Source organism: Carassius carassius, chromosome 40, assembly GCF_963082965.1.
Source record: "Carassius carassius chromosome 40, fCarCar2.1, whole genome shotgun sequence".
Taxonomy (NCBI): domain Eukaryota; kingdom Metazoa; phylum Chordata; class Actinopteri; order Cypriniformes; family Cyprinidae; genus Carassius; species Carassius carassius.
In genome coordinates, this window is record NC_081794.1 from 25,034,214 (window position 1) to 25,062,135 (window position 27,922).

Consider the following 27,922-nt stretch of genomic DNA (forward strand, 5'->3'; position numbering starts at 1 on the left):
AATCTATTTTAGAAGTGAGTGAGTGTGAGTGAGAATATTTGAGTAAGAATATTAATTAGACTCGTTTAAAATAATTACACAATTTTAAATATTAAACTCAAAATAAAAAACAGTTTCAATAATTAGCAAGGATGTTTTGAGTGTCTGAAAGTTGCTTTTTTAACATAATGAAGAATCTTGATTCTGCTTTAATGATTTGATGCTCATACTAGCTTTGTGATGCTTTCTGTTGTACTCATTATATTAGTTTCATTACCATCCAAAGGCTTATTTAGCTAATAAGGAGGCTTCTGTCAACATATAATCTTAGCCATTGTAACAGGTAATTTAACGGTCCAGTAGAGATTTGAACAAAGTGACTCAGTAATTAAATGCTTTTGAATATGCAGCGAACAAACAAGTGGTTGCTTTCACTTTAAACACAAATAAAAAGTACAGCGGGGGGAAACAGCAAAATGACACCTTGAAAAGTGTCTCCCAGAGCATCAGAACATAAAGTTCATTGCAGTGTATTTTAAATCAAGCAGAACACCTCTTTGCCTTCCACATTTTGGATGTTGATCAGATGTTTTGTGCTCGGTTAAATCCAATCCATCAACATGTTCCCAAGCGTGTGCGTGTGTATGTGTGTGAAGTTGGGGGGAAAAGAAAATTATTCATGGGGCCTCAGTTGGTGATTTCCCTCCGGAAGTTTGGCGAGATGAATACAGGCGCTGTTTTATCTCCCCCCTCCTTTCCTTTCTGAATTCAGACTTTTATAAGTCACAAAGTTGGTGTGAAAGAGTGTGTCTTGTCTCTCGTCTCCTGTCCGCATGCGCACTTGTGAGCGATTGTCTGAAAAGCTTGTCCTTCTGGCTTACTCATGCACGTCACGCTCAGTTGCATATTTAAATGTCAGCAGAATATGTAAGCTGACATTGATAAATGGGTTTAATAGGAAATATTTCCTTTTCTTATTGCATGAAAACAAAAGGCAGGAGATCAACAGAGTGATTAGCATTCAGGCTCTTTCAAACGAGCCACTTCACAATTCACAACACGCAATATGCGGTTAAGGATAATTGATAGTTTCTAGTTGCTTCAGCTAGGAAGGTGTTCGTCACAGCTGGCTATTCGATGCATAATGCATAATTGGTTACTTAAAAATTGCACTTGCTGGCACTAAGGTACCAGTATTCTGCTGAAATTTTTTAAGAAAAATAGTTCTGAATGCTGGAGTCAAGTCAAGTCACCTTTATTTATATAGCGCTTTAAACAAAAAGGATTGCTTCAAAGCAACTGAACAACAATAATTAGGAAAACAATGCAATGCATAGTCACTAATGCAAAATGACAGTTAAAGGCAGTTCATCATTGAATGCAGTGATGTCATAATCTCAGTTCAGTTTAAATAGTATCTGTGCAATCATTTGCAATCAAGTCAACGATATCACTGTAAATGAAGTGACCCCAACTATGCAAGCCAGAGGCGATGGTGGCAAGGAACCAAAACTCCATTGGTGACAGAATGGAGAAAAAACCTTGGAAGAAACCAGGCTCAGTTGGTGGGCCAGTTCTCCTCTGACCAGACGAAACCAGCAGTTCAATTCCAGGTTGCAGCAAAGTCAGATTGGCAGAATAATCATCTGTTTTCTGTGGTCTTGTCCTGGTGGTCATCTGAGACAAGGTCTTTACAGGAGATCTGTATCTGGGGCTCTAGTTGTCCTGGTCTCCGCTGTCTTTCAAGGCTGTAGAGGTCCATTCTAGGTGCTGATCCACCATCTGGTCTGTATACATACTGGATTCGGGAGACTGCAGTGACCCTCTGATCTGGATACAGACTGGATCTGGTGGCTACGGTGACCTCGGAATAAGAGAGAAACAGACTAATATTAGTCTAGATGCCATTCTTCTAATGATGTAGCAAGTACATCAGGTGTTATGGGAAGTGTTTCCAGTCCCGGTTTACCTAATTAATGCAGCCTAAAAATCCTTTAATGGATTTGGATATTCGAAGCATATTAGTGTGTTATGTGCAAGATTTCCTAGGTCAACAACCATCATAAACTAAGATCAGACAGCATACAATCAATCAACCAATAAGGTTTTTTCATTTACATTTAGTCATTTAGCAGATGCTTTAGAATGATAACAATGAAAGCATTAATAATACTTTCTAACAAGTATTGAGAATAGAAATAGAATAGGGAGTGCAAGTGATATAAATTTACAGATGTACCAATGAAACAAATACTAACTGACATAATTAATGGTGTTTGGAGTAACAGTGCAATCATAGGGGAATTAATAGTAAATAAATTAATTAAATAAAGTGATCTAAAAATAGTTCAGAATATAAAATATAAAAACCAACATTACTAGTTTCATAAGTTTGAAATATGATATTTATGCACGTATCTAACTTTGTTTTTATTACATAAATAGTTCAATAAAAATCACTTGTGTGTAGTCAAGGGTTTTGAATTGATTGTGGTCTGAATACACTTCTATCTGGAAGGTCCAACTTCTGGTGAGTCATTGTGGCAGAACGTACACCATAAAAACACTTCCAGCAGAAAGTAATTGAAATGCAGAAGGCAGGGGATGAGTACAAGACAATTTTTAAGTCATTAAATGCCCCCTAGAGTACTGTTAAAATCAATAATTAAGAAACGGAAAGAGCCTGGCAATCTACCTAGAGGAAGAAGTCCTTAAACTATGCGACACTGTGCAAGAAGGAAACTCAAAAAAGGTTACAAGCATCGGTACCTGAGATTGGAAAGACATTCGACATCTGTTACCCCGTGTCCTTCACCAGTCAGAGCGGAAAAGAGAAAGCAACTGCTAAAAAACTGTCATATGACATCTCGGCTACAGAAGGCATGTGGGAGACTTTGAAGCCAGCTGGAAGATGGTTCTATGATCTGATGTGTCTAAAATTGAGCTTTCTGGCCATTAAAATAAATGCCACGTCTGGCATAAACTAAACAGAGCATCAGCAAAAACAGATCGTCCCCACTGTGAATCATGGTGGTGGCAGCATCACGCTGAGGGGCATAAATGCTTCTCTGCAGAAGGCTCTGGAAAGCTTTTGAGGGTAAAATACATAGAAACCCTGGAGGAAAATCTGATGGGGTCTGCAAGACACCTGCAGGAAGAGATCTGTTTTCCAGCAAGACAATGACCAGAAGCATGAAGTCAAATACGGCTAAAAAAAAAAAAAAAAAACTAGTGTCCTGGAGTGGCCCGAGTCCAGATCTCCAAACTAGTATTTATGGGTGGAATCATAATGTCCTTATAACCTGTTGAAGGTGAAGCAGTATTGAAAAGAAAAATGGGGAAACATTAGAATCGTGTGCAAAGCTGAAGGTTGTTTGCTAAAATAAAACATTGAATTACAGGAATGTGTGTCATTCAGATTTGACTTGAAAAAGCATTTTAAATTCCAATTCCTTTCTTGAATTTTAATACAACAGGCATAGAAATATTGTTTTTATCCAGAAAAAGGAAATGGTGTTGGTGTAGTTTGAAACAATTTTCACTCAGAAATGTTCAGTTTCACAAATAATTACAAAGAAACCACAAGTAACACAAAGAATTAAACGACATATAGTAAAAATAGTATTTTCTTGTAAAATTAACTTTTTTGAAAGTAATTATTCCATTTGTTTTAATTGCATTTTTGTAAAGTTCACTTCCTGTAATTCCAAGTCTAATTCCAGTTCAAAGGTGTGGCCAACTGACTCAAATTTATGTATTGCTAAGTTCTGCATCAAATAACTTTAATCAGTAAGTAGAAATATTTCCACAATGGCACAAAACAAGATTTTTCAGGTAAACTATGTCAAAATAGCAAATTAAATCCTCAATGCTGTAAAACAGCAGAACATAAAAACTTCCAAGAGGGTGAATACTTTTTTTATTATTATTGATGCTGTTAACCAGTCCGGACCGACATGAGAGTTCAATATCTGGTCTTTTCAGCAGGGTAGTTTGTAGCTGCGGTCTTAAAAGGCAGAGGTACAATGTATAGTTTGTTGTCCTCGGCTTGTAACTAACATCGATGCGTTTGACGAGGGCAAATTTGTTCTCTAATAGAGATGTCAAATCAAATATGTCCTACTGCTTGAAGGAAAATTAAACCAGTCTGGGCTGATTTATTTGGTGGACCACATAGGCAATGTTCTGAGCCCTTGATTATGGGTGTGTGATGTACCCTTTTTCACTTCGTGGAGCCGTGTTTACAACACTTTAAAACACTGAGAACATTCGGTCCCTGTGCCTGAGCATAATCAGAGCTCCATTGTCTTGCATTCATTACTGTCATTCTTGTTTCAGATACACCATTGATCGCCACACAGACCTGGAGAGACTGTTTAACATCGATTCCAACAATGGGACCATCAGCACACTGCAGGGTCTGGACAGAGAAACTTCCAAATGGCACAACATCTCTGTTCTGGCAACCGAACTGAGTAAGTTTGCATTTTGAGCCTTTGCTGATATGAAATGGGGTAATGCTGCAAGGTTTACTTATAACAATCCGGAAAGCTCTTGCCTTTTAATTCAATATTTCACATTCAAATCATGAACTAGATATGGTAGGAAATTCATTTTCAGTTTTTTGTTTGTCCAAACCTGTTCAAATAATGTGCTATACAATGGACTAAAACTTCTAGAGCCTCAAGATATTTTCAGAAATGGCTTAAATCACAGCAAAACAATAAATGACTGATGACAAAAATCAAACTGTCACCTTGAGTTGTGGTTTAATTCATGCTTTCTGCATTCTCGGTAGAAGAATACATGCCTGGGGTAAAAGGCTGAAAGACAAATAGAGAGAAACAAAATTAGACCTCTTGAATGCAAACTGAATATCTTCAACAATTGCTGAAATGCATTCATCATTGGCATCTAGGTACTGCCCTGCAAACCAGAGTGCCGGTGTTTATCAAAGTGCGCGACGTGAATGACAATGCGCCTGAATTCGCCATGTACTACGAGACCTTTGTCTGTGAGAATGTCAAAGCTGGTCAGGTATGCCGCAGTTTCATGTTTATTCATTGTTTCACACAAATATTTTATTAAACGCTTCTGCTTGCTTTGTTTTTCTGCTGTTCTGTGGCGCTTTAGAGCTACATTTATGACTAGGATGGTTTTGTTATATTACACAATACTATGGTGAATTAGAATTAAATGAAAACAGTGAATAATCTTAGCTGCTTATGTTCCCAGCTCATCCAGACCATAAGTGCTGTGGACACTGATGAACCTCTTGTAGGGCACAAGTTTGTTTTCAGTCTAAGCACCATCAATCCAAACTTCACCATCTTCGACAATGAAGGTAATTCAATGGGAAACCATTTCTGCATCAGACTGGAAATAGTGAGAGTTTAAAATAAGAAATACAATGGTGAGACTAAAGGTTGAAATTCCAAATATAAATTTAAGTTTAAACAAAAATACTCTATAATAATCAGTATAATAATCACCCTAACCCTAACCTAACCCTAACCAATCAGTAAGTTTTTTTTTTTTTTTTTTTTTTTTAAAGAAATTAATACTTTTATTCAGCAAGGAAACATTAATTTGAATGTAAACATGACAGCAAATACATTTAAAATGTAAAAAAAAACAAAAAACAAAAAAAAAAAAGTTATCATATTATAATGATATTTCTAAGAATAATGTGACTGAAGACTGGAGTAACAAAAATAATAATTTCATAAAATATAAAATATTTAATATAATAATAATAATAATAATAATAATAATAATAATAATAATAATAATAATAAATAAAAATATCAATAAAGTCACATTTGTGAGACAGAAGTCACAATAATTATAAAAAAATAAAATAAAATAAGAATTCCTCAATGTCAAAGCAGACTGAATTATTTGAGGAAACTATTTGAAAACAGTCACTTTATTTTTTATATATATATATATATATATATATATATATATTTTTTTTTTTTACAATTCCATTTGGTGCCACTAGAGGCACACATAACACTTAACCTTGCAGTTGGCTACTGATCTTCATTGTTAGTATGTTTGCACTTGAAAACAGTATCAGCATAAGTCATAGTACACTACAGATACACATCTGTCATGCAAGCAAACTACAAACAGTTACGGTGTTTTAATTAATTCAAAACATCTATTCACAATGCCAAAGATGCAACAATTACATTGCTAGCTAAAATGCATCTCAATACTTAAGCTTTGAAAACAACACAGTCTATTACACACTAGTCTCAGTATCTCTTTTTATCTTGCAGACAACACAGCGCGGATCCTGACCCGTCGGGGCCGCTTCAACAGAAGAGAGATGAGCTCATACCTGCTGCCTGTCGTCATCTCAGACAACGATTACCCCATCCAGAGCAGCACCAGTACGCTGACGGTCCGCGTCTGCGCCTGCGATAGCCGTGGGAATGTGCAGACATGCAGTACTGAAGCCCTTCTGCTCTCAGCTGGACTCAGCACTGGAGCCCTGGTGGCCATCTTACTCTGCATTTTAATATTACTGAGTAAGTGTTGAACTCCTGTAAATATGAAGCATTTGGGACATGTTTAGCTATTTAAAAACATTTATACAGCCCTGCATGGAGCCACTCTGAACATGATTCCCCTGGGTAGATGCCCAATTGTCCATATGGTTAATCCGGATCTGATTTAGGTCACCCTGGACATAGCAGCCCTCTTTACTTGCATTATTAACATTTACATTTTACATTTATTCATTTAGCTGACGCTTTTATCCAAAGCCACTTACAATTGCTATATATATGTCATAGGTCACACACCTCTGGAGCAACTAGGGGTTAAGTGCTCAGGGACACATTGGTGTCTCACAGTGGATTCAAACCCGGGTCTCTCACACCAAAGGAATGTGTCTTATCCACTGCACCAAAACCACTCCTACACTTCTATTTTTGTTTACTTGAACGTGTGATATGAATCCTTTATCCATATGCAGTGCACTTTCTTAGATGCATTTCATATATCATCTATATGCGCTGATTTAAGTGCATTACACAGTAAACTCACCAAAAAGTACAAACACTGTTGCTCTGCAGTGCAATCAACAAGGCTCAAACAGAGACAGGAGAAAGGCTGTTGGGTTTCTAGCTGTTTCTCTTGTTGCGTCTTACCTCTTCAGGTCAGAAGTGGGATGCTTCTGTGATTGAGTTGTTGCAGGATGGATGGATGGATGGATGGATGGATGGATGGATGGATGGATGGATGGATGGATGGATGGATAGATAGATAGATAGATAGATAGATAGATAGATAGATAGATAGATAGATAGATAGATATAGATAGATAGATAGATAGATGATAGATAGAAAAAAGACAGACAATACAAATAAACAAAAAGAAAAAAAAGACAGACAGACAGACAGATAAAGAGACAGACAGATAACAAACAGATAGGAAATGAGACAGACAGAAAGACAAGACAATACAGACAGAAAACAAACAGACAAGAGACAGACAGACAGGCCAAAATATAAAGAGAGATGACACAGAAATATTTTTTGTTCAACCTAGTTTTGTGCTGAATCACTCTAACTACAATACAACAATGCTTCTTTCATCCAGTTCTGTGGAAATTTGGAGACCATACATTTTTGTGGCACATTTGATAACAATATCTTTTCTGGACTAATGCAGCCTACTTAATAGAATATCAGATTTGTCCTGAGGACATGGTCCAAAAATAAGCGCTTTTAACATCTCAGTGATGTGTCTAGCGAGCAGAGCATCCTGACCTCTTGTCTTGCTATTCTGATGATGCAGCACAGTGTGGGCTGTGCGGCATCCTTCTTGTGATGTTTATTTTGTTATTTATTAATTTTTACTTTGCATTTTCTCCAAATATTTCCTCCAGACAATCAAAAAGTAGGGCACCCCATTAAAACATTACTGTAGGTGCTCTCTCTCTCTCTCTCTCTCTCTCTCGTTTTTTGCTTTCCTCAGAAAGTTTAGCGGTGTGGAAAAACAGCCACAGTTAAAAATTAACCAGAACATTATTAAATGTATGCAATTGACAAAAAGGCCTTTGTGTTCTTCCGGGGCTTAAGTAGGTCGCATGCTCCTTGATGTCCTAAAATGCCACTTGTGCAAGGAATTGCAGTATGAAAGCACAGCTGGTTCTGAACAGCTTAAGTTAAAAAATCCATCAATAAGTAATTGTTCAAACTGCTGGTGAGTGCATCTCTCCAATCTCCAATCTAACCTCAGGCAATCCGTCATCATTCTGCATTTACTATTATCTGCTTCTGTATGAATCGTTAAAACAAAACATTTTCAGGAACATCAGGGTGACTTTGCTGTCTATTATTTATGCTGGCCAAAGTGTTTCCATTCCCATTTGTTTATACATATTAAAGACATACTGTACCATCTATTTTAAAATAAAATAGCTGTTTCAAGTAAAGACTTTTACTCCAGCATCAATGCTTCTTCGTGCATCAGCTGTGTTGTGCACCAGTCAAGCAAGTTCTCAAACAAATTCTCAAAGTTTTAATAAATTCAACACAGAACCTGTTTGCAGCTGTCCTCTCGAATTAATTACATATTCAATGTGTAGCCTAACTTTTCACCTAGTGATTTTCTTTACTGATGATATCTTAAAGTACAAAGCAAAGCAGCAGGATATGTTAAAAGCTGTCAAAGTTTATGAAGACATCAAAAATGACTTAAAATTACTTTTAAGTCATGGCGCCTCAGTTCTTAAACTCATTTAAATTCACCAACAGCATCCTGAGACCCACGAGTCATGTTTTTCTTTTTGCCATGTACTGTATCAAAGTTGGTGTTGGGGAAGCTGTTTTAAAATGTCAAGCTTCTCAAAAATCATAAGTAGCTCAACTTTTGAAAAAGTAGTTCACTTTACTGCTTCCTTTACAAGACACAACTTACAGTACTAAAAAGAAGAATCATTTAAAACTGTATCATGTTTTATTCATGAGTACATAAAGTTCATAAAGTAAACAAAGCACTGTTCTCACTCAAATTAGTGTGGTTACATATTTAGGACAATGATCATTTTTGAATTTTATTTTTTAAAGATTGAAAGGTTCACAGTGACTGAATTTATTTGATAAAAAGGTGCAGTAAATACATATTAAAATGAGTGATATTTTTCAGAAAATGTGATATGCTACCATTCAAAAGTTTAGGAATATGATCTATACACACACACACACACACACACACACTTTACATTATAAGCAAACCATAAGAAAAAGTTAAATTCTATAATTACATGGCCCCTTTAGATTCCACCCCGAAATTTTATGTCCATATGTATATATTTCTACCCATTACACAACACAGACAATTGTGCGCCGTGTGTTTAACCACTTCTGCCATCTCATATTCTGCTGTTCCCCTGTGCAGGCACCATCTAGTCCACCACTGATCCTCTCTGGGCGAATTTAATATGGATATTTTCCCCTTAATCCTTCTCCATTTTCAGTATCTTCCCCTAAACCCGTCAACTGGTGCTGAGTGGACAGGTTACAGAGGGCAGAGTCTTACCAGAACAAACTATTGCATATTTCTGCTTTTTTAAAAAAAAAAAATTCTCAGGCTCCTGCTCTCCATTTGCCCCTCATTTTACATCCTTTCTGTTGCACCCTTTTCTGATGAGCTGGCTAATGCAAAGCCCATAATATACACTAATAGAGAAAGTAGCTGCTTTATGTGGCCAGAGCGAGAAATATCCGCACCCAGCCCACACTCTTTCACCACCATTTCCCTTCCAGATCACAGAATGAGGTCTGCACACACCATAAGCCCCCAGGCTGGGCAGAACACAGCATGTTGCCCCCCACCGTTCCTTCTTCATAATTAACACCTGAGTGGGAGGCAGGGGCGAGCTCTCCGATTACCTGCTGGGAGGAGAGAGCAGCCACTGAACAGGAAAAACAAGCTGCAAACTACAGCACCTGTTCCTTTTTTTAGGACCATAATTCCCTCTTCTCATCTCTTCTAGCTCGGCATACTGTATGAACATGGTGAATTCACCAAACAGTGGCAGCAGTTGACATGATGCATCTTAAACAGCGGCATCTGATATTTGTACAAAATTAACAAAATATCATATTTTGCTTCTTTTAAATAGGAGCAATTAAAACACACACACACACACACACACACACACACACACAATCAGTGTTGACAGTTTAGTCGATGACAAAAAAAAAAAAAAAAAAAAAAAAACATTGTTCTTCAATTTATAATCCTATGAAAACTGCATTCTATAAATTATATACATACATATAATTAAAATTTTAGGGATGTCATTATAGCAATAGACTATAAATTCAGATCGAATGATTATACTAATTTTGCAAAACATAATTCATAATTATTAATTTATGACTTCATGAATTATAACAGGGGATGTCAATAGATTCATTTTTTTTAATCTAATTAATTAGACAATGTCGAAATTAATTTAATCACAAATTAATCAGACCTCAAATTTGGCTAAGAAATCACACCTCAAAAAAATAAAATCAATAAAGTCATTATTGTGCTAGATGAGAAAAGTGTCATATTTAATTTACTACAAATAAACATTTAGGCAAAATAAACTGTGCAACAAAAAATTAAGCTGACAAATGGCTCAGTATTGATTTAGTTAGTTAGCTCATACAATCGATGTCAATGGTAACTAAAACAGTTTGGATACCAACATACTTCAAAATATTTTCCTTTATTTTTTAAAGCCCTAATAATAAAAATTCTTAAGGAAGGCATACTATAAACAACATGCATTTTATCCAAGGGGGTCTAAATTTAATCAATCAATCAATCAATAATAACAATTTTTAATCATTACCATTAACCAAATCATAACTCAGTCAATTATTAATAATAGATTTGTGAAACCGAAAGGTTATTCAGAAGCTAAAGGTTCTTCTTTATAATAATAATAATAATAATAATAATAATAATAATAATAATAATAATAATTATTATTATTATTATTATTATTATTATTATTATTATTATTATTATTATTATTATTATTATTATTATCTCTATGCTCTTACACATGCCAAAAAAAAAAAAAAAAAGCCTTACTGCGGTGCCTTACATCTGTGCCCTTTGGAACCTTGCAAACTGGTAATTCACAAGAGAAGAATGCGAACCATTTTTTATTTCTTACACAATTTTAAAACTGCAAGGGGACTGCTCCAGGCAGTATATAAGTCTTTATCTGCATTACAGTGTGTGTCTTTCTCCTGTATTCATGAGTACCTTAAGCGCACAACACCTTTTGAAACACACTCCTCTGTATCTCAGCTAAGCTCTCTGTAGTGCTGCGTGCTGCTCACTGGGTTCTTATCCAAGTGCTCTGCTTTAGCCATCCAAGAACAGCCTGTGATTCTCTGGCAGTCCTTTCTTCTCGCCGCAGTGATTGAGATTATGCATGCTTTCTCTATCTGTTTCTCTGAGTAGCCGCAAAACTGCTTTTTTTTTAGCTGACTCAGTGCTTCTATTTTCGGCGACTGTGACAATTTTATTGTCCTAGCCATTGATTGTCTGGTCTGTCTCTGATTGAATTAACTTAACCTAATCATAAGTCTCACTCTTGTGTATCTTGCTTGTTGCCAGAGCAATTGTATTCTGTATCTTTTTACAATGAAACAGCAAAAGCAATGACGTGTTTTGTTTTGAGTTGTGAACATGCGGTCTCAAATGAATGATGGGAAAACTACTCTGAAAATGTAGCTAGCTAAGCTCAAAGGTCAACAAGCTACACTACTCTAAAAATGATTACAGTGAAATGCCAGGCAATACACCGAATTAAAGGGATAGTTCACCCAAAAAAATCTGTCATTATTTACTTGGAGTCGAAGACTGCACCCTGGAATGTGATACCTGTATGTTGGCTGGGGAGCAGTGAGCTCTTGGCAAAATTGACCCTGAGTCCTAGGCACTCCAAGTAGCTGAGGAGCACAGATCTGTGATGGTCTAGCTCGGTTCGCGACTGGGCAAGAATGAGCCAGTCGTCGAGATAATTCAGAACCCGGATTCCCATCTGTCTTAGATGGGAAAGCTCCGCGTTCATGCACTTCGTAACAGTGCGAGGAGCTAGAGACAGCCTGAAGGGAAGGACTGTATACTGCACTGTGAGAAAATATATATATTGATTTGCACCATGCTGATGATACCATTTCATTCGTCTGTCTCTGTCTCTGTAGTGATTGTGGTATTGTTCGCGGCCCTGCGGCGTCAAAAGAAAAAGGAGCCCCTGATCATCTCAAAAGAAGACGTCAGGGACAACGTGGTGAGCTACAACGACGAGGGCGGCGGAGAGGAGGACACGCAGGCCTTCGACATCGGAACCCTACGGAACCCCGAGGTCATCGACACCAACAAACTCCGCCGGGACATAATGCCCGAAATGCTGTTCCCCTTCCGCCGCACATCCCCCATCAAAGACAACACAGACGTGAGGGACTTTATCAACGGACGGCTGCATGAAAACGACTCGGATCCCACAGCGCCCCCTTATGACTCCTTGGCTACCTACGCCTACGAAGGAAATGGTTCTTTGGCGGAGTCCCTCAGCTCTCTGGAATCGGCTGCCACTGAGGGCGACCAAGAGTTTGAATATCTGAGTCACTGGGGTCCACAGTTCAAAAAACTGGCAGATATGTATATAGGGCTGGAGTCCCCGAGAGAGTCTTAAAGCTGATATGCAACACAGCACACTTAAATATGTCTCAGAGCACTAAATTAAAACATACATACTGAAATCTCCCGCTGTTCTTTGCTGTGTAACACATATAGATGAATCTATGAAGACTTGAGCATCGCGCTCAACTCCTGGGAACTCTTCACGTAGACATTCTCTTTTCTCTTTGACTACTTTAACTTTGTCCTCTTCTTCTTCTGGTCTCTCGCTCTCTCTTTTGCTCTTTCTTTCTTTCTTTCTTTCTTTCTTTCTTTCTTTCTTTCCCCCAAAAGAATCAGTACAGATGCCTTTTAAGATTAGGGATTTGTTGTAATCAATGGTGTGGACAATGTGTTTTATAACCAAGGTGAGTGATAGTAGCTTTCTACACTATCGATGTTTATGGCTAAAAAAAACAAAAAAAGAAAAAAAAAAAAACAAGCTTAGCTTTTATTGCAGACCAAGTCTAAAATAGGTGCAGTATGTGTATAATATGTTTTTCAAGTATGATCATTATGTAAACTACTTGATATCTCTGTTTACGAGGCAGTTTTCCTGTGGAAGGTTTATATGGGTTCTGTCAAACTGTGGATTCATTTCAGAACATAGAGATAGAGCTGTACAATGAATAGTGTACTTGTAGAATATCTGTCATTCTGTTTATGTCGTTTGAATGCTGTCGCATTGTTTTATACAGTATTTATATTTTTATACTTATTTTGATAATAAACTTTTTAAAATCTTTTCTCTTTATGGTTTGTTCACAATTTAAAGCTGCATCGGATTAAACATTTTGTACAGTTTTCAAAGATACATTTTCAAACCAATATATATTATCTGGACAATGTAGTGAAAAAAAAAAAAAAATACAGGTTTCCAAAAAAAATATTAAATGAAAAATGAACAAATCAGTATATAATTTAGTAAAAAAAAAAAAAAAAAAAAATGTAAACACACACACACACACACACACACACACAAAATTAGACATTTAAGTATGTTGACATTTCAATGTTTCAATTTATGCATCGTATATATATATATATATATATATATATTACATATATTTATATATACGATGCATAAATTGAAACATTGAAATGTCAACATACTGAAATGTCTAATTTATACACTGTTTGCATATGTACAGACATACACTTCTGTATAAATCCTCACATTTCAATAGTAAGAACAGCAATTCCCAGCCACAGGTGACTAGTTTGCATACAACTTATAAACAAATACCCATGAATACTAATGCGATCATGTTGGCTGCACACAGAAAAGTTTCCTCTCTTGAATCAGTTCTGTCCTTAATTGAACCCATCAGGGTTTAATCCTAAAAACACAGTTTGTCTTCCCTGCCCTCCATAATAAATGAAAACCGAAGTCATTAACCAATTAACCGATAGATGGGCTGTCTTTCCAACCCACCTAATGATAGTTTAAAGTTATAAGGCATATTTAAATATACTGCCTTGTCAATACGGCCTGCTGCATTTAATTAAGGGTTTGATGGATTATGACACGCACTAATTATCAAAAACGTAGCTACAGTCTGTGGCTTTGTGTTCTAAATGAAGTGTTTCTTCAAACCAAGGCTTTTTCCATTCAGTACATGGACATGTAACGTCGATCATTTAAAAATAAATAAATCAGATTTTGTTATTCTGATATTAGTTTGTCCACAGGCAAAACCGCGACATGTCTGTTCTCATTCAAGTGTAGAGGCCTTTGGTTGCGGTCATGGCCAAGCTGAGGTAGAGTATAATTGGCATTTTATTTCATTAACTCTAGACCGCTATTACACGGGTAAGGTTAACAGAGAAATAAGCATATATTAGGACTGCCGCTGCCCTCTTTTCTATCCTGACCTTGAATAGCTCAATAATAATAATCGTTCTTTTGACAATGTAGCCATTACAATATTCTCTTAATGCCAAAGAATTTCCAATTTTACGCCTTCCCCCGGAGGACCTGTAAAATTTGTGACCTTCACTCCCAGTGAACAAAGAAATCAGTTCTAAAAAAGGCAAAACATTAAAACACTCCATCTGCACACTGTCAGGGAAATGTTTCTATAAGAGTGAAAGATGATGCATGTCACTTATTTTCTCTATATGTAACTTCCAGATCCATAGTATTTGTGTAGGCAATGTCAATAAATAAATAAATACACATAAATAAATGCACGTAAACAAATGTTAGTAAACGAATTGTGTTATTTAAGTTTTCAATATATACAGTAAAAATGTACATACACAGTTTTTATAAAATCTTATACAATTTGTGAATTTGAATTGTTACAATAAAAATAATAAAAATTTTGTATATTTTATATATGATGAAAGCTGCTTTATATTTTTTGGGCAAAATATGAAGTAGCAGGTACTTTTTTTTCCCTTGATGAATATAAAGTTCAAATAAACATAATGTATTTCAAATATAAATCTTTTGTAACATTATGAATGTATTTAGACACCTTAGATCAATTTAAACCATCCTTGATAAATAAAAGTCGATTTGTTTTCTTACTTGACCCAAACATTTGAATGGCAGTTTATCACTTTCTCCACAAAAATATCAAGAAAAGTTTATTGAGCAACAAATAAGCATACAAGAATGATTTCTGAAGGATCATGTGTAAAGATCAGCTTTTTCATCACATAAATGACATTTTACATTCTATTCACATAGAAAAATAGTTATTTTAAAATTGTAACTATTTTAGATAAAATAATAATAATAATTATAATAATAATAATAATAATAATAATAATAATAATAATAATAATAATAATAATAATAATAATAATAATAATACACAAAGATAACTCGAGTAAACACAAAAGGCAGGTCACTTGGGCACTTGGTCTTGGTCACTCCAGAACCTTAATTTTGTTTTTCTTGAGCCATTCTTGCTGGTGTGTTGGGGATCATTGTCCTGCTGCATAACCCAAGTGCGCTTCAGCTTGAGGTCACAAACTGATGGCCAAACATTCTCCTTCAGGATTTTCTGATAGAGTGCAGAATTCATGGTTCGATCAGTTATGGCAAGTCATCCAGGTCCTGAAACTGCAAAGCAGCCCCAGACCATCACACTACCACCACCATGTTTGACTGCTGGTATGATGTGCTTTTTACGAAATGCTATGTTGGTTTTACGCCACATGCAACGGGACACACACCTTCCAAAAAGTTACTTTTGTCACATCAGTCAACAGAATATTTGCCCAAAAGTTTCGGGGATAATCAAGATATTTTTTGCCAAATGTGAGATGAGCATTTGTGGATAATGGCTCTGACCGTGGTTCACTGGAGTCCCAAAGCCTTAGGAATAGCTTTATAACCCTTTCCAGACTGATACATGTCAACTATTTTGTTTCTCATCATTTCTTTAGATTGCAGTATGATGTGGTGTTCTTCACTTTGTCAGACAGGTTCTATTTAAGTGATTTCTTGATTTAACAGGTCTAGCAGTAATCAGGCCTGGGTGTGGCTAGTGAAATTTAACTCAGCTTTCTAAGGCCCCGTCCACACAGAGACGCGATTCACTGTATACGCATACATTTTGTATGGTATAGACGTTTCGTACACACGGATCCGACATTTTGGGAGAGTGAAATTGATATTTTTTGGAAACTGGAAAGCAAAACATGTAAATACTCCATCTGCATACTGCCAGGCAAATATTTAATTTACAGTGAGATGCAAGAAGATGCAAAGCACTTGCATTTTTCTATATGCATCTCCCAGGTCCATAAGTAACATCAAAATAAAGCATTTAAAAAAAAAAAAAAAAAAAAAAAAAGAAAAAAGGTATGTTATATATACACAGATACTTTATATATATACATTCACACATAACAGAAAAACTCATTAAAAGACAAAAGACATGCTATTCCACAGTCACACGTGCTAAACTAATTGCGACGACTAGGAGAATGTTAAACTGCTGAGAGAGGCAGAAGCAGGAATGAAGACATTTTGCTTGTGCTTGCACAAGTTAGCAAGTCATATGTTTGGTGGAACCTTTTATCTTTCCATGCTAAAACATTGTTCAGAGTGTTCGCCTCCCCCAATCCCCTACTGGTGGAACTAGACTTTCAACCCTCACTTCAAATACAAGGGAAATTGCTTAAAAGGCAGAAAAGTTTGTTAGCAAATGCATTTCGATGCGTTTGAAACTCTTTAAACAAAAGGATGTTCTATAAAACACTAGTATTTAAATTAAGAACAATGTCTGGAGGCCAGCGTTGGATCAAAGAATGCTTAAGTGCTGTAGCGTACAGTTAATCTCGCATCAGCTACAAAAAGGGGTATTCAAATTAAAAGGGTTAATCTAGATTAGCACATGCAAGGATGTATTGGCTGGGACTAATACTGCCAAACAAATGTTGCTTTGTGTGTTCAGCCTCAATGAGGAAAGACCCAGAAACATCAGAGCCGTGCCATTCTACTGTGCCCTTGAGCAAGTCACTTAACCCTACAACACTCCAAAGAGACAGGCCCTCAGATTACTGTTTTCTAAATCACTATGGATGAAATTTGTCTGCTAAGCAGCAAGCAATCTTCATATCCCCAAAATGCACAGTCAATTTGGAGTACTTTCTTCTGATATTTCATTATTAAAACAGGTAATATGGAGTATCATGTTCAGATTTAGAGTAATTAGGTGAATAAACAGCATGCCGTTAGCAGTTGCTTTTGTTCAAAGTGATTTACAGTAGGCTAATTACAGGGACAGGCTCCTGGAGCAACTCATATAGATGCCTCGCTCAAAGCATAATGGTAATGTGTCATGGTTCGAACCTGCAACTCCACCACAAAATGAAAATGTTGACATTAATCACTTCATTCCAAGCATGTAAAAGCTTTGTTCGTCTTCAGAAACAATGTTAGATATTTTGGATGAAAACCAGGAGGCTTGTGACTGTCCCATAGACTGCCAAGTAAAATACACTGTCAATGTACAGGAAAGCATCGTAAGCATCGTAATCTATCTATCTATCTATCTATCTATCTATCTATCCATCCATCCATCCATCCATCCATCCATCCATCCATCCATCCATCCATCCATCCATCCATCCATCCATCTATTTATCATGATAATACATCATCTATAATACATTATGTGAATAATATATCATACATACAGAACGTTCTGCTAATATAGTAACCATAATTTTGCTCATTTGGTCACTGTTGTATTCTTAGATTAAATGATGGGGCCTTTAAAATATCCATGGACGGAGGTACGGTTCCACTGAGATTGCTATTGTGCAGGTGTGTAGAGGTATATTTTTACCACAGCGAAACATTGCCCATCTCACACATATAGATTTCATCGTGAGGCAGAAGAGGAGATAATCATTTTCCTCAAACACTCCCTCCACAACTCAATCCGAGCCGACAATGTAAATCTACCCTCACTTTACTTACAGTAATGGATCAAAAGTGTGGATATCACTAAACAAGATCCACTTTTCATTTGATCAATAGCTCCTGGCCGGCCATTTGTAAAGATATTTGCTCTGTGAAGCTACCGTGCTGCTCTTCCATTTTAGCTCTGAAGGGTTCTTGTTTCTGCAATCTAAAAAAAAACATAATCTCCCTGCAGTCATAGCTGAACATAAGAGTTACAGGCGAATTCAAAATATAGACATTCTACAGAAGGAGCCACTTATCTTTTGTACTGTACAGAATATCATCTCTCTCCCACATAGTCTCCCACATAGAGCATGTAGATCAATCAGAAAACCGCCTAAAGGATAAACATAATGAAATACACTGTCTAATTGTGACAGATAAGTTCCAACAGGAAGGTCTTTAAATCATTCTTTGTTGTTTTTCTTTTGTTTCATTAATAAACATGCACTTAACTTATACAAATATCATGCTTCTTGCTGTTTGCATAAAATACATTAAAACTATTTCTATGTTCACAACAAAGAATTTCAATGGTAATAAGTCACAAACGGTTAGGAACCGATAGATAGATTTGTTGGTTTGTTTATTTATTTATTTATTTGAAATTTCATACATTTTATTCATTCACTATTCATCTATTGGCCAAAACAATGGTTACTTAAAATAATGCATACTTATTTCATTAAATAATAATTAAAATATTACAAAATACCTTTTTAATACCTAGTAATTTGACAATGTGATATAATAATTCAAATATCAATGCAGATTTAATTCGCCCGCAAAATATTTCGCCATTTCAATGCTGAGAAACGTAGAGCTTTTAAATGAGGAAGTAATTGGATACTGCAGCAGCCATTCATCCGGATTAAAAAACACAGCATGCGTGACCCTCGAACGACATTTGAATATGACCAATGAGTCACAGAAGGACTGTCGCACCTGGAGGGTTTGTTAGTGTGACCGGAGTCATGTTGTTGCATGACAACGGCTGAGCGGTTGAACTGTAGTTTGCGCCTGTAAAATGGCATGCTGCGACCTGATACAACTATGTCTGTAAATTAAATTCGAGGTCAAGGGTGAAGCGAGACCAGACGGGCTGTCACTGCATATTACCCCCATCTGATGATCTAAGAGGGTCCGGAGCTATCAGCCAGCTAGCCACCAGGAATGTGTCGTTAAAATGACACATAGAAGAGAGATCCTCTCCTCCTCCTCGTGCCCTTATCTTTCAAAGAGGTGCTGGTATTTTCTGCAGCGCTTTGAGGTAATGTGCTTATAATGGAAGTAAGAATGTTACTCTCCGCTCACGTAGACCGTGTCTATTTCTCATGAAGCTCTAATCATCAAACAGTGTACTGCCTGAATAAGACCGGAGACCATTTTAACATAATGACAACAGGGAAAGTTCTGCCATAGTAAATTTTCGATCTAATTGAGATCATTTGTCTTCGATAACGTTTCAAATGAGCCTTAATGATATTGAGCAGCAGACAGTGTCACATTAAAAGCCTCTAAAACACATGTGGAGCCGTCATTAATTTTTCAATCAAAAGAGAAAAATGCTAGGCACAACTCTGCCATTAGGTTGCTACGGAATGAAAATGCCTGTCAAAGTCACGACTTCTTGATTTCTCTGCATATTCACCACCAACAGAGTGAAGCCTGACGCGAGGCTTGACTTCTTGTTGTGGTGGAAACAGTTTAATCACAGCATTTAGCCCGAGTAGGGGACCGGGCGTCATCGGGAGAGCTATTTGGAGAGACCAATGACCCATGGACTGCAATGAACTGTGGGAAACGCCTCCAGTCTGGAGGGACACAGCGTGCTTACTGCGGCAACGTGGCATAAGATGCTCACACACATCAATCATTCCGATGATAGAACGCGATCAGAAAGCTGACACTGGCATGTTTATAAGTTGTTGTTTTTCTTCTTTATTTTGTGTTCAGCAGAAGAATAAAAAAAATTCATACAGGTTTGGACCAACTTGAGGGTGGGTAAATGATTTCATGTTTGGGAGGTGAACTATCCCTTTAGCTGCATGAGGAGCATCAATCGGCTTCAATAAGCTGTCAATTACAGCACGGATCCCAAACTCTGTAAACTGATGGGAGGATTAGATTTGATGGAGGTTTCTTATTACCGGAGGCCATTTTAGAGTTCTACTGTAACTTGTTTAGTCAGCAAGGACAGAAATGTGTGAAGTGAACACCTTCCCTCTGCTGTTACCCGATTCAAAAGCGTCAGCCTTCTTATCAAAGTCACGACAATGAACGCGTGTGAAACAGCAGGTGTGTGACGGTGACCCACCAGGCTAAAAAGAGATTGATTGTCATGTATCTCTCTGATATTGCGTGCATTTTTAAAACAGTTGCATCAGCGTTTAACATTCGCAGCTGGTATTTCTTCTCGAAGCTTCAGGCTTTCAGACTCAGCTCTGCTATCGTGTTCTTTTCTTTTTGGACTTTGCGGCATTAAATGTGATTATTCTGCTGAATGTGACTGTTTCACTTTAGTTAGAGAGACCTAACTTCTCGAAGAACTTTCTGTGCTGTTTATAACGGTTCAGTCAATTTAAAATTACAATTTTGGCATTGTTTCCTATCCCATAGGACCTCCTGTCTCTGTGGAAAACAAACCAATAATATTTTATGAATCTTTTTGTGAAAGGTTGCTTCTTGCCGCGCAATTACAATGAGACTGGAGCTTTCAAGAATCAAAAGGGCATAACAACTTCATAAAAATATCATAACATATTCCAAAATGCGTTATATTCACTGGAAATCTTTTATTCGCCTCAATTTGATTATAGAAGCAGCAATGTCTGATATGTGAACAAATCAGTCTTCTGAGTCAAATCTTTTATATGAATTATTTGATTTGGTTCAGTAAAATGTAATGATTCTCAAACAAATCTGGCTGATCATAAAGGTTTGCAACAACATGACTTCTATTTTTGAGTAAAACCAATTCACATTAGCACTCTAATGAACAAAAAAATAAAGCATTATATGAAAAAAAGTTTGATTCACTTTTCTTGCATAAAGTATGGCTTACTACTGGAAACAAAAGCTACTTTTGAAAAAAAAAAAAAAAAAAAAAAAAAAAAATATATATATATATATATATATATATAAATTAATTAAACACATAAATGTCATTAATTAAAGGCTTAGACAGGTTTTAAACCCTACAAGTGAATTTAGACATCACAACATTTTAATGTACAGTTATGGAAGATGGATTTGACTATTTGACGATCTAACTTTTCACAGCAATTTCAGAGCTTTTCATATCTTTCATAAATGAATCACACACTTCAAAATCTTTTTCTTATTAATTTTAATTAGTTACTCACCCTCATAACGTTCCTAACCTGAATGCCTTCCAGTCTCCATGGAAAACAAGCCAATAAATTCCATTCTGAAGAAGGTACTCTTTTACAAATTATTTTTCGAAGGTCACTCCATTACATGTGATTATAAAGGGACTGGAGCTGTGAAGAATAAAAAAGGACATAAATGCACCATTAAAGTATGGTATAACTGGGCTAAATGACCAGTAAAAAAAATTACATTATATTAGATTTAAGATACTACATTTAAAATGGAATAAAGTTTAAGTCTAACATATATGTATCAGTAAATATTTGTATATTTTATGGTCATCTAACATGCATTGTTTTTGTATTTTATTTTTTTTACTTAGATGGATGCAACACTTGTCAAACGCGCCATACAACTTTATACAACTGTCGAATGTATTTGGAGAAATAGGAATAAAGTATGTTAACACTTTTATTAGATGCATAGATGCACAATGACTAGGGAGGCAAAGGGCAGATTATTGATCAATGCAAGTTTTGTTTGAAGTGCCAAGAAAAGGTTAAAACAGGGTATCTTCATAAGATATGAAGTTAAGACACGAAACGAAATTAAAGAAAAGGAGTTTTACAGGGTCATGCCACAGGCAGTAAACAGGTACTCCAGCATTAGCTCAAGGGGGCACGATGAGTGGAACACTGCCCAGATGTGCGATTAATCATTTGAGTCATGCAGTCCAAATGTCCCACGGGATGTACTCATCGCTTTTTAAAATCCATCTTAAAAAGCAGCCCAGCTCTCTAGAGATTTGGAGGGTAATCGTCAGGTAGGGGCTCTAGAGGTGTTTGGCTATGACGATAGCAGCCTAACAAGCAGCGAGGTGCACTGGAGGTTGTGGAGATGGCATGGTGTTATGGGATTCTGAACCAATTTGGAATAACAGCTTGATGGATTTGCAGACACTCAGAAAGGTCTCATGGTTATATATTTATATATAACTACAATACATTTTTTTTTTCATCTAGGCACTTAGTAGTGGATATGTTGTGGGTACTGCTAAGAAATGTCGGCTTGTAAATGATACGTTCCAAAGCCTTGTAAAATAAAAGTAAACGTGATATATATCTTCTTAAAGACATATCGTCACGGGAGACGCACAATATAACCGTATCATATCATGGGCATTATTGAATGCCACTCTTTAAATGTAATTTACTCCACAAAAGTCCATAAATCTAATTTACAGAGAACTTGCCAATTACTCCGCACAAGAAGGCACTTACAGAGAGCGGGTGAAAATGCATTCTGATAAAGCACTCAGCATCTCCATAAAACCGCGTGCCAACCAGAAAAAGCCCTGATACTTTACCAGACTGAGAACATAAAAAAGATTTTATATTTGGCACTTTGGCAGATTTGCGAGGGCTTGTGGACCTTGACTCGAGGACTTCCCGACCTGCCGTATGGAAGGAAACTACACGTATCTAAAATAACACATGAGAACACATTCTTCAAGCTCTTGAAAAGAGCACAACATAACCCCCCACACAAACCTCGGCCTCGCTCAGTTATGGCTATAGTTTTGCTCACACACACCACATAACACCAAGGCATGCTTCATTACACAAACATGGGGAAAGAATGATCCACATAGCATCAAAGCAGCATTTTAAGCGACAGCCGTGACCTCATTCAGCGCTGCAGAATGACTCTGAAACATTTAGAATGAAGGTGCACGACCCACTATATTGTAATGACCGTTTCAGACTAAATTTGACTGAGAAATGTAAATTGTTGCACAAATTGTTGCATATTTTGGATCCATCTGGGTGATTTTCTTGGGGGAAAACTGTAATTGCCATTCTTGAATGCGGGTTGCCAGCCTCTTTTGAGCAGCAGTAATACGCATCCATCATATCTCCCATGATTATGGGAGCTGCAGATGCCAGTCATGTCATTTCCAGCTTATTGCTGATGGCACGGTCTTCCCGTGCCGTTGATGTGTAATTTGGGAGGTTTAGGAAGGAGAAGGCGAGCAAGAGAGAAGCGGTGAGGGCTGATTTAGATAATTGCAGTTTCAGTTGCCAAACTGAAGGCTTGCATTAGTGTCTTACCCAAACGCAAGGGTACGAACAGCAGAAGGTAAAAAACCTTCTGTTTTTATTTTGACACACCTCTACGGGGTTGAATGAATGACAGATTGCACTCTAAGGCAATAGCTTCATAAATTACACAACACAGTTTAGCAAAGTAAAATCGCTTACACAATCTTCAAGAGGTGTCTTGTGAATAAAACATGTATTTAAGATCCTATGAATGTTATAGAAGCTTTACAGATACAATTAGAGTAATGCCTTGTGAACAGACAGAGAACGTGCTGGAATATGTCTTTCTGATTAAATAAATCACTTTTAGATTGTGCAAACATAACAATTAAAAAACATCTGTACTAAAATCCACTGTAGAGTCCAGATTGTAAATTGGGTATGCATCACAATATGTCCCCCTTTTCTAATAAGTTCAATGGCTCCATCTAGTGGTAAATGTTCTGTTTGTTCGGTACTTCATCTAGATCTTTTCTTTGTTTTGTTTTAGACTTGTAGTTAATTACAAAGTAAAATATATTTTTATATATATATATATATATATATATATATATATATATATATATTATATATATATAATATTCATTATTAACTTTTAATATCACTTAATACTAATTTATTTATATTGTAAAATAATTTTGTACTTTGTAATTAATATCAATAGATAGTAATATTTATTTTCTAATAATTAAATGAGAAATACAGCAATTATTCCACCAAAATGTCAGCTCATTTTATAGCTCAGACTACTGTTACTCTTAATATTTCATATAATTTATTTACAAATGTAGAAACATTTATTGTTAAAATATTGTTAAAGTGCTAAAATATCATATGAATAAGACATTTTTTGTTTTGTTCTTAATAGAAATTCTTAATTGATATTATATAAAATAATATTTATTTATTAAATTAATCTATACTAGGCCATAACCACTTCTATGTAACAATAATGCCAATGTTGAAGTTTGATCCTTAATGCACATTGACAGAAAACACACCGAGTCTAGACATACGGTGTTTGCTGAACATATCACGTTTACATTATTGTCAAGCTCCATACTCATCTGCATACATTTTTGTTGGATCTTTTTCGGGGACTGCATTAAAATACTAGACCTGTTTTTTTAACACACAATAGATTCAGGTGTCCTTGACTTCTTATGCTGAGTTCAGCAGTTACTTGGTGCCATCTTGAGGTGAAATTCTGTATGGGGTGCAAACAATGCCACACTTTACCAAGGTCACAGGAACATCTGCCGCCACTTGAGAGTGCCACGAGCATGATGAAATATCTTTGAAACATGGTTACTGCATCTTGGGCTGTAGTACAACTCCAATGTTGTTCACGGTCAGCTAAGTCGATCGTCTAAATATAGATGATTTAGTCAGTTAATTAAATCTATATTTTATAAACTGTACATGCGTGAAGGTGATCTAAAACACACTGCTAGTATGTGACTTAAAGTTTAGGTGAAAACTAAAGTTCTCAAATGAATCAATTATTATTTTTTTTTTTACAAGGCTTCAAGTCACAGAAGAGAGGTCTTTCGTGATTTGTGTTCCTCATTTTTGTAAAGAATGGAATCCTGTGATAACACTACTATGATAGCGAATACATATCAAGATGAACAACATAGAAGACAACAAACTATCAAATAAACAAATAATAACATTTAAAAAAGAACAGATTAAAAATGTGACATTTAAACAAAATAAATCTGTCAAATCCCCTGATTGTAATAATAGATGTTCAACACTTTCACGTACATTTCAAATATCATTTAAAATGCCGTTATAAAATAATAATAATAATACATGAATAAATGAAAACTATTAACTTTCCTTGCAGAACCCATTGAAGCATAAATTACTGCTTTTAAATAATGTAGTTTAATTAATAGGCTTAAATAATTGAGTTTGATTTACTAGAGTCACTGACATGCATGTCCTTCACCTCTTTCACAGCCCGGGATGTTGGTTGTATAAAAAAAAAAACATTTCAGCAGGTTTTGTTAAGTCTAGTTGCTCAAATCCTGTTGAAATGATAAGCCAGAGACATTCATTTGAATCTTTGAGGGTGTTATTTGGTTACAGATCAATTAATTAACATCATCACATCATTTGGCAATGCAGTTCATTAGAGAGAAACCGATTTATATGCATTATTCAGTTTTGACAGATTATTGTTTTGACGCAATAGATAAATGAACATTTGTCATGAAGCAAGTGGCACAAAGACATTTAGAAATGTTAATGAGTAATGGCAAAAAAAAAAAATAGATCAATTAAATTTTTATAAAGCAGCCATTTAGACCTACTGATGATTTTCTAGTAGCGCAGCCTTGATGAGAATGAATTTGGGTTTCTCCTTGACCTAGAAAGCAAGTCTCTCATTTCATGAAGTGCCTCAATAGATTTGTGCCCAACCATTCATGAATATTGCTCTGCAATCTTTCAACTTGAAAGGTTCAGAGGGCCATGGCCATGGGTTATGACAGTCTTTTATCTTGACGGATCGAGGTTGAGGAGAAATTACGGTTGCCAACAGCTGGTTCTTCTGCCATAACTATCCAAGGTTTTTTTTTTTATTATTATTTTTAATTTCTGTAATTTAAATTAATACATTTGTAATTGTTCTGCTTTATGCCTCTCTTTGGGAGGGTTAAAATGGATTATTCTTAATTAGTAATTTGTCATTCAGCTGACACATTGGTAGCCTTATTACGGGGACAAATCCCCCTGGAGTATCCTGAGGTTAAGTGTCTTGGGCAAGGACACAATGGATTGCCTTCTGCTGTTTGAACCTACAACCATGAATTTACAACACCTTCAGGATACCCCACCCTTTGCTGTATTGCAAAATGTGTTTTGCCAATGTAACATTTGCAATATGGAAAAACAAGACACCCTGTTTTAATGGGAATGACCTGTATTTTAAGTACACTAGAATGAGAGGAATACTAGAAGTACACTTTACAAAGAATCTTGATAAAAAAAATGTTTCAAGTTTCCAGAAAATTTGAAACAGCACAATTGTTTTTAAAACTGATAATAATATCAGGAAATATCTGACACTTAAGACTGAAGTAATGATTGCTGAAAATTCAGCTTTTTAATAAACCTGGGAATGAATTGCATTATAAAATATTCAAATAGAAAACAGTTATTTTAAATTATAATAACATTTCACAATAATAAATAAAGCTTTTGCTGTATTTTTTATGAAATAAAGAAAATGTGGCTATAGTATTGGCTAGAGTATTCTACGACAAACAGATATGGCTCAAATAATGCTCGGATATGATGTAAATTGAATTTACAATCTGTAAGCCCCCTTAATTATTGTTGCTCACTCGGACACAGAAATGGAGTTGCTCATTGTCTTACAATGACATCTGTCAGTGAAAACCTTCTTCTGAGGTGTTTCTGATAAATTGGGAACACAGATGGAGGTATGTATAAAAGATATTAAAACAAATATGCAAACGGTAGAATTATGTCACGTTCGTCACAATCGCAATGAAGACATCCCAGATCAACACCTTTCATATACTGCAGAGTAAGATTACATTAATTTACATTTAACCAGATTAATATGGAGAGGCACTCTCATATAGACCTTCGTTTATGCCTTTTTGACTTTTACTGCACGGTATATGACGTGACAACAGTTCACTATTTAGGTTTGTACGTTACCTTAGCTAGTTTCAGCCAGAGATACCTTGCTAAAGCACAAGATAACATTAACATTCTGCTTGAGCAGATAAGAAAAGTGTAACTTAATGAGAGCATGACAACCAGAAAATGAAGATTTTCATCTTCATTGTGATTTGGGGTTGAATGCTTAGGGACATTTTGCTCTGATTTGGTTGGATTGAAGCTACCGCGCATAGCCATCACCATAAAGGATTTTAGAAAGAACGTAAAGTACTAGTGTGCGAACTTACCACAGTGTGTATTTTAGAAAGTGTACAAAGACTACACGTGCACACATACCATACTATGGATTTTAGAGATACCGTTCTAAGGGGCTCTCTTGACACCCTGAAAGAGCAGCCTATAAATGGAAATGGTGCATCCCAAGAACAATATATTTGAGAAGAGATCAACTCAATCTATGGTAAATGATGGAATGGCTAGCAGTAAATACCTAGCTGAGGGAGCCACGCACCCAGCTCTAAGTAAGGAGAGGGGGCTCGACCTACAGCATGATCGTTAGAAATCAGAAAGGTAAGTGTACTGCAAACTTAGCCAAAAACTCAGTGCATTAGGGATGCAGAGGAAGGGCCAGTTCACCTGATGCTGCCGGTCCAATGTGCTCTGGGAAGACAACTGAGAACTCAACTCTTATGTGAGAGGATA

General features: G+C 36.1%; 1 protein-coding gene across 3 annotated transcripts in view; it reads left to right on the forward strand.

Annotated features, from left to right (window-relative positions):
- Positions 1-12,947, forward strand: part of LOC132122464 (cadherin-10-like) — a 53,362-nt gene extending 40,415 nt beyond the window's left edge. For all 3 annotated transcript variants that reach the window (XM_059532749.1, XM_059532750.1, XM_059532751.1), the window contains exons 8-12: positions 4,318-4,454; positions 4,898-5,016; positions 5,215-5,323; positions 6,267-6,518; positions 12,217-12,947. In XM_059532749.1, coding sequence (XP_059388732.1) covers positions 4,318-4,454; positions 4,898-5,016; positions 5,215-5,323; positions 6,267-6,518; positions 12,217-12,707 — 1,108 coding nt within the window. In that variant the 3' untranslated portion in view covers positions 12,708-12,947. The remainder of the gene's footprint in view (positions 1-4,317; positions 4,455-4,897; positions 5,017-5,214; positions 5,324-6,266; positions 6,519-12,216) is intronic.
- The last annotated feature ends 14,975 nt before the right edge of the window (positions 12,948-27,922 follow it).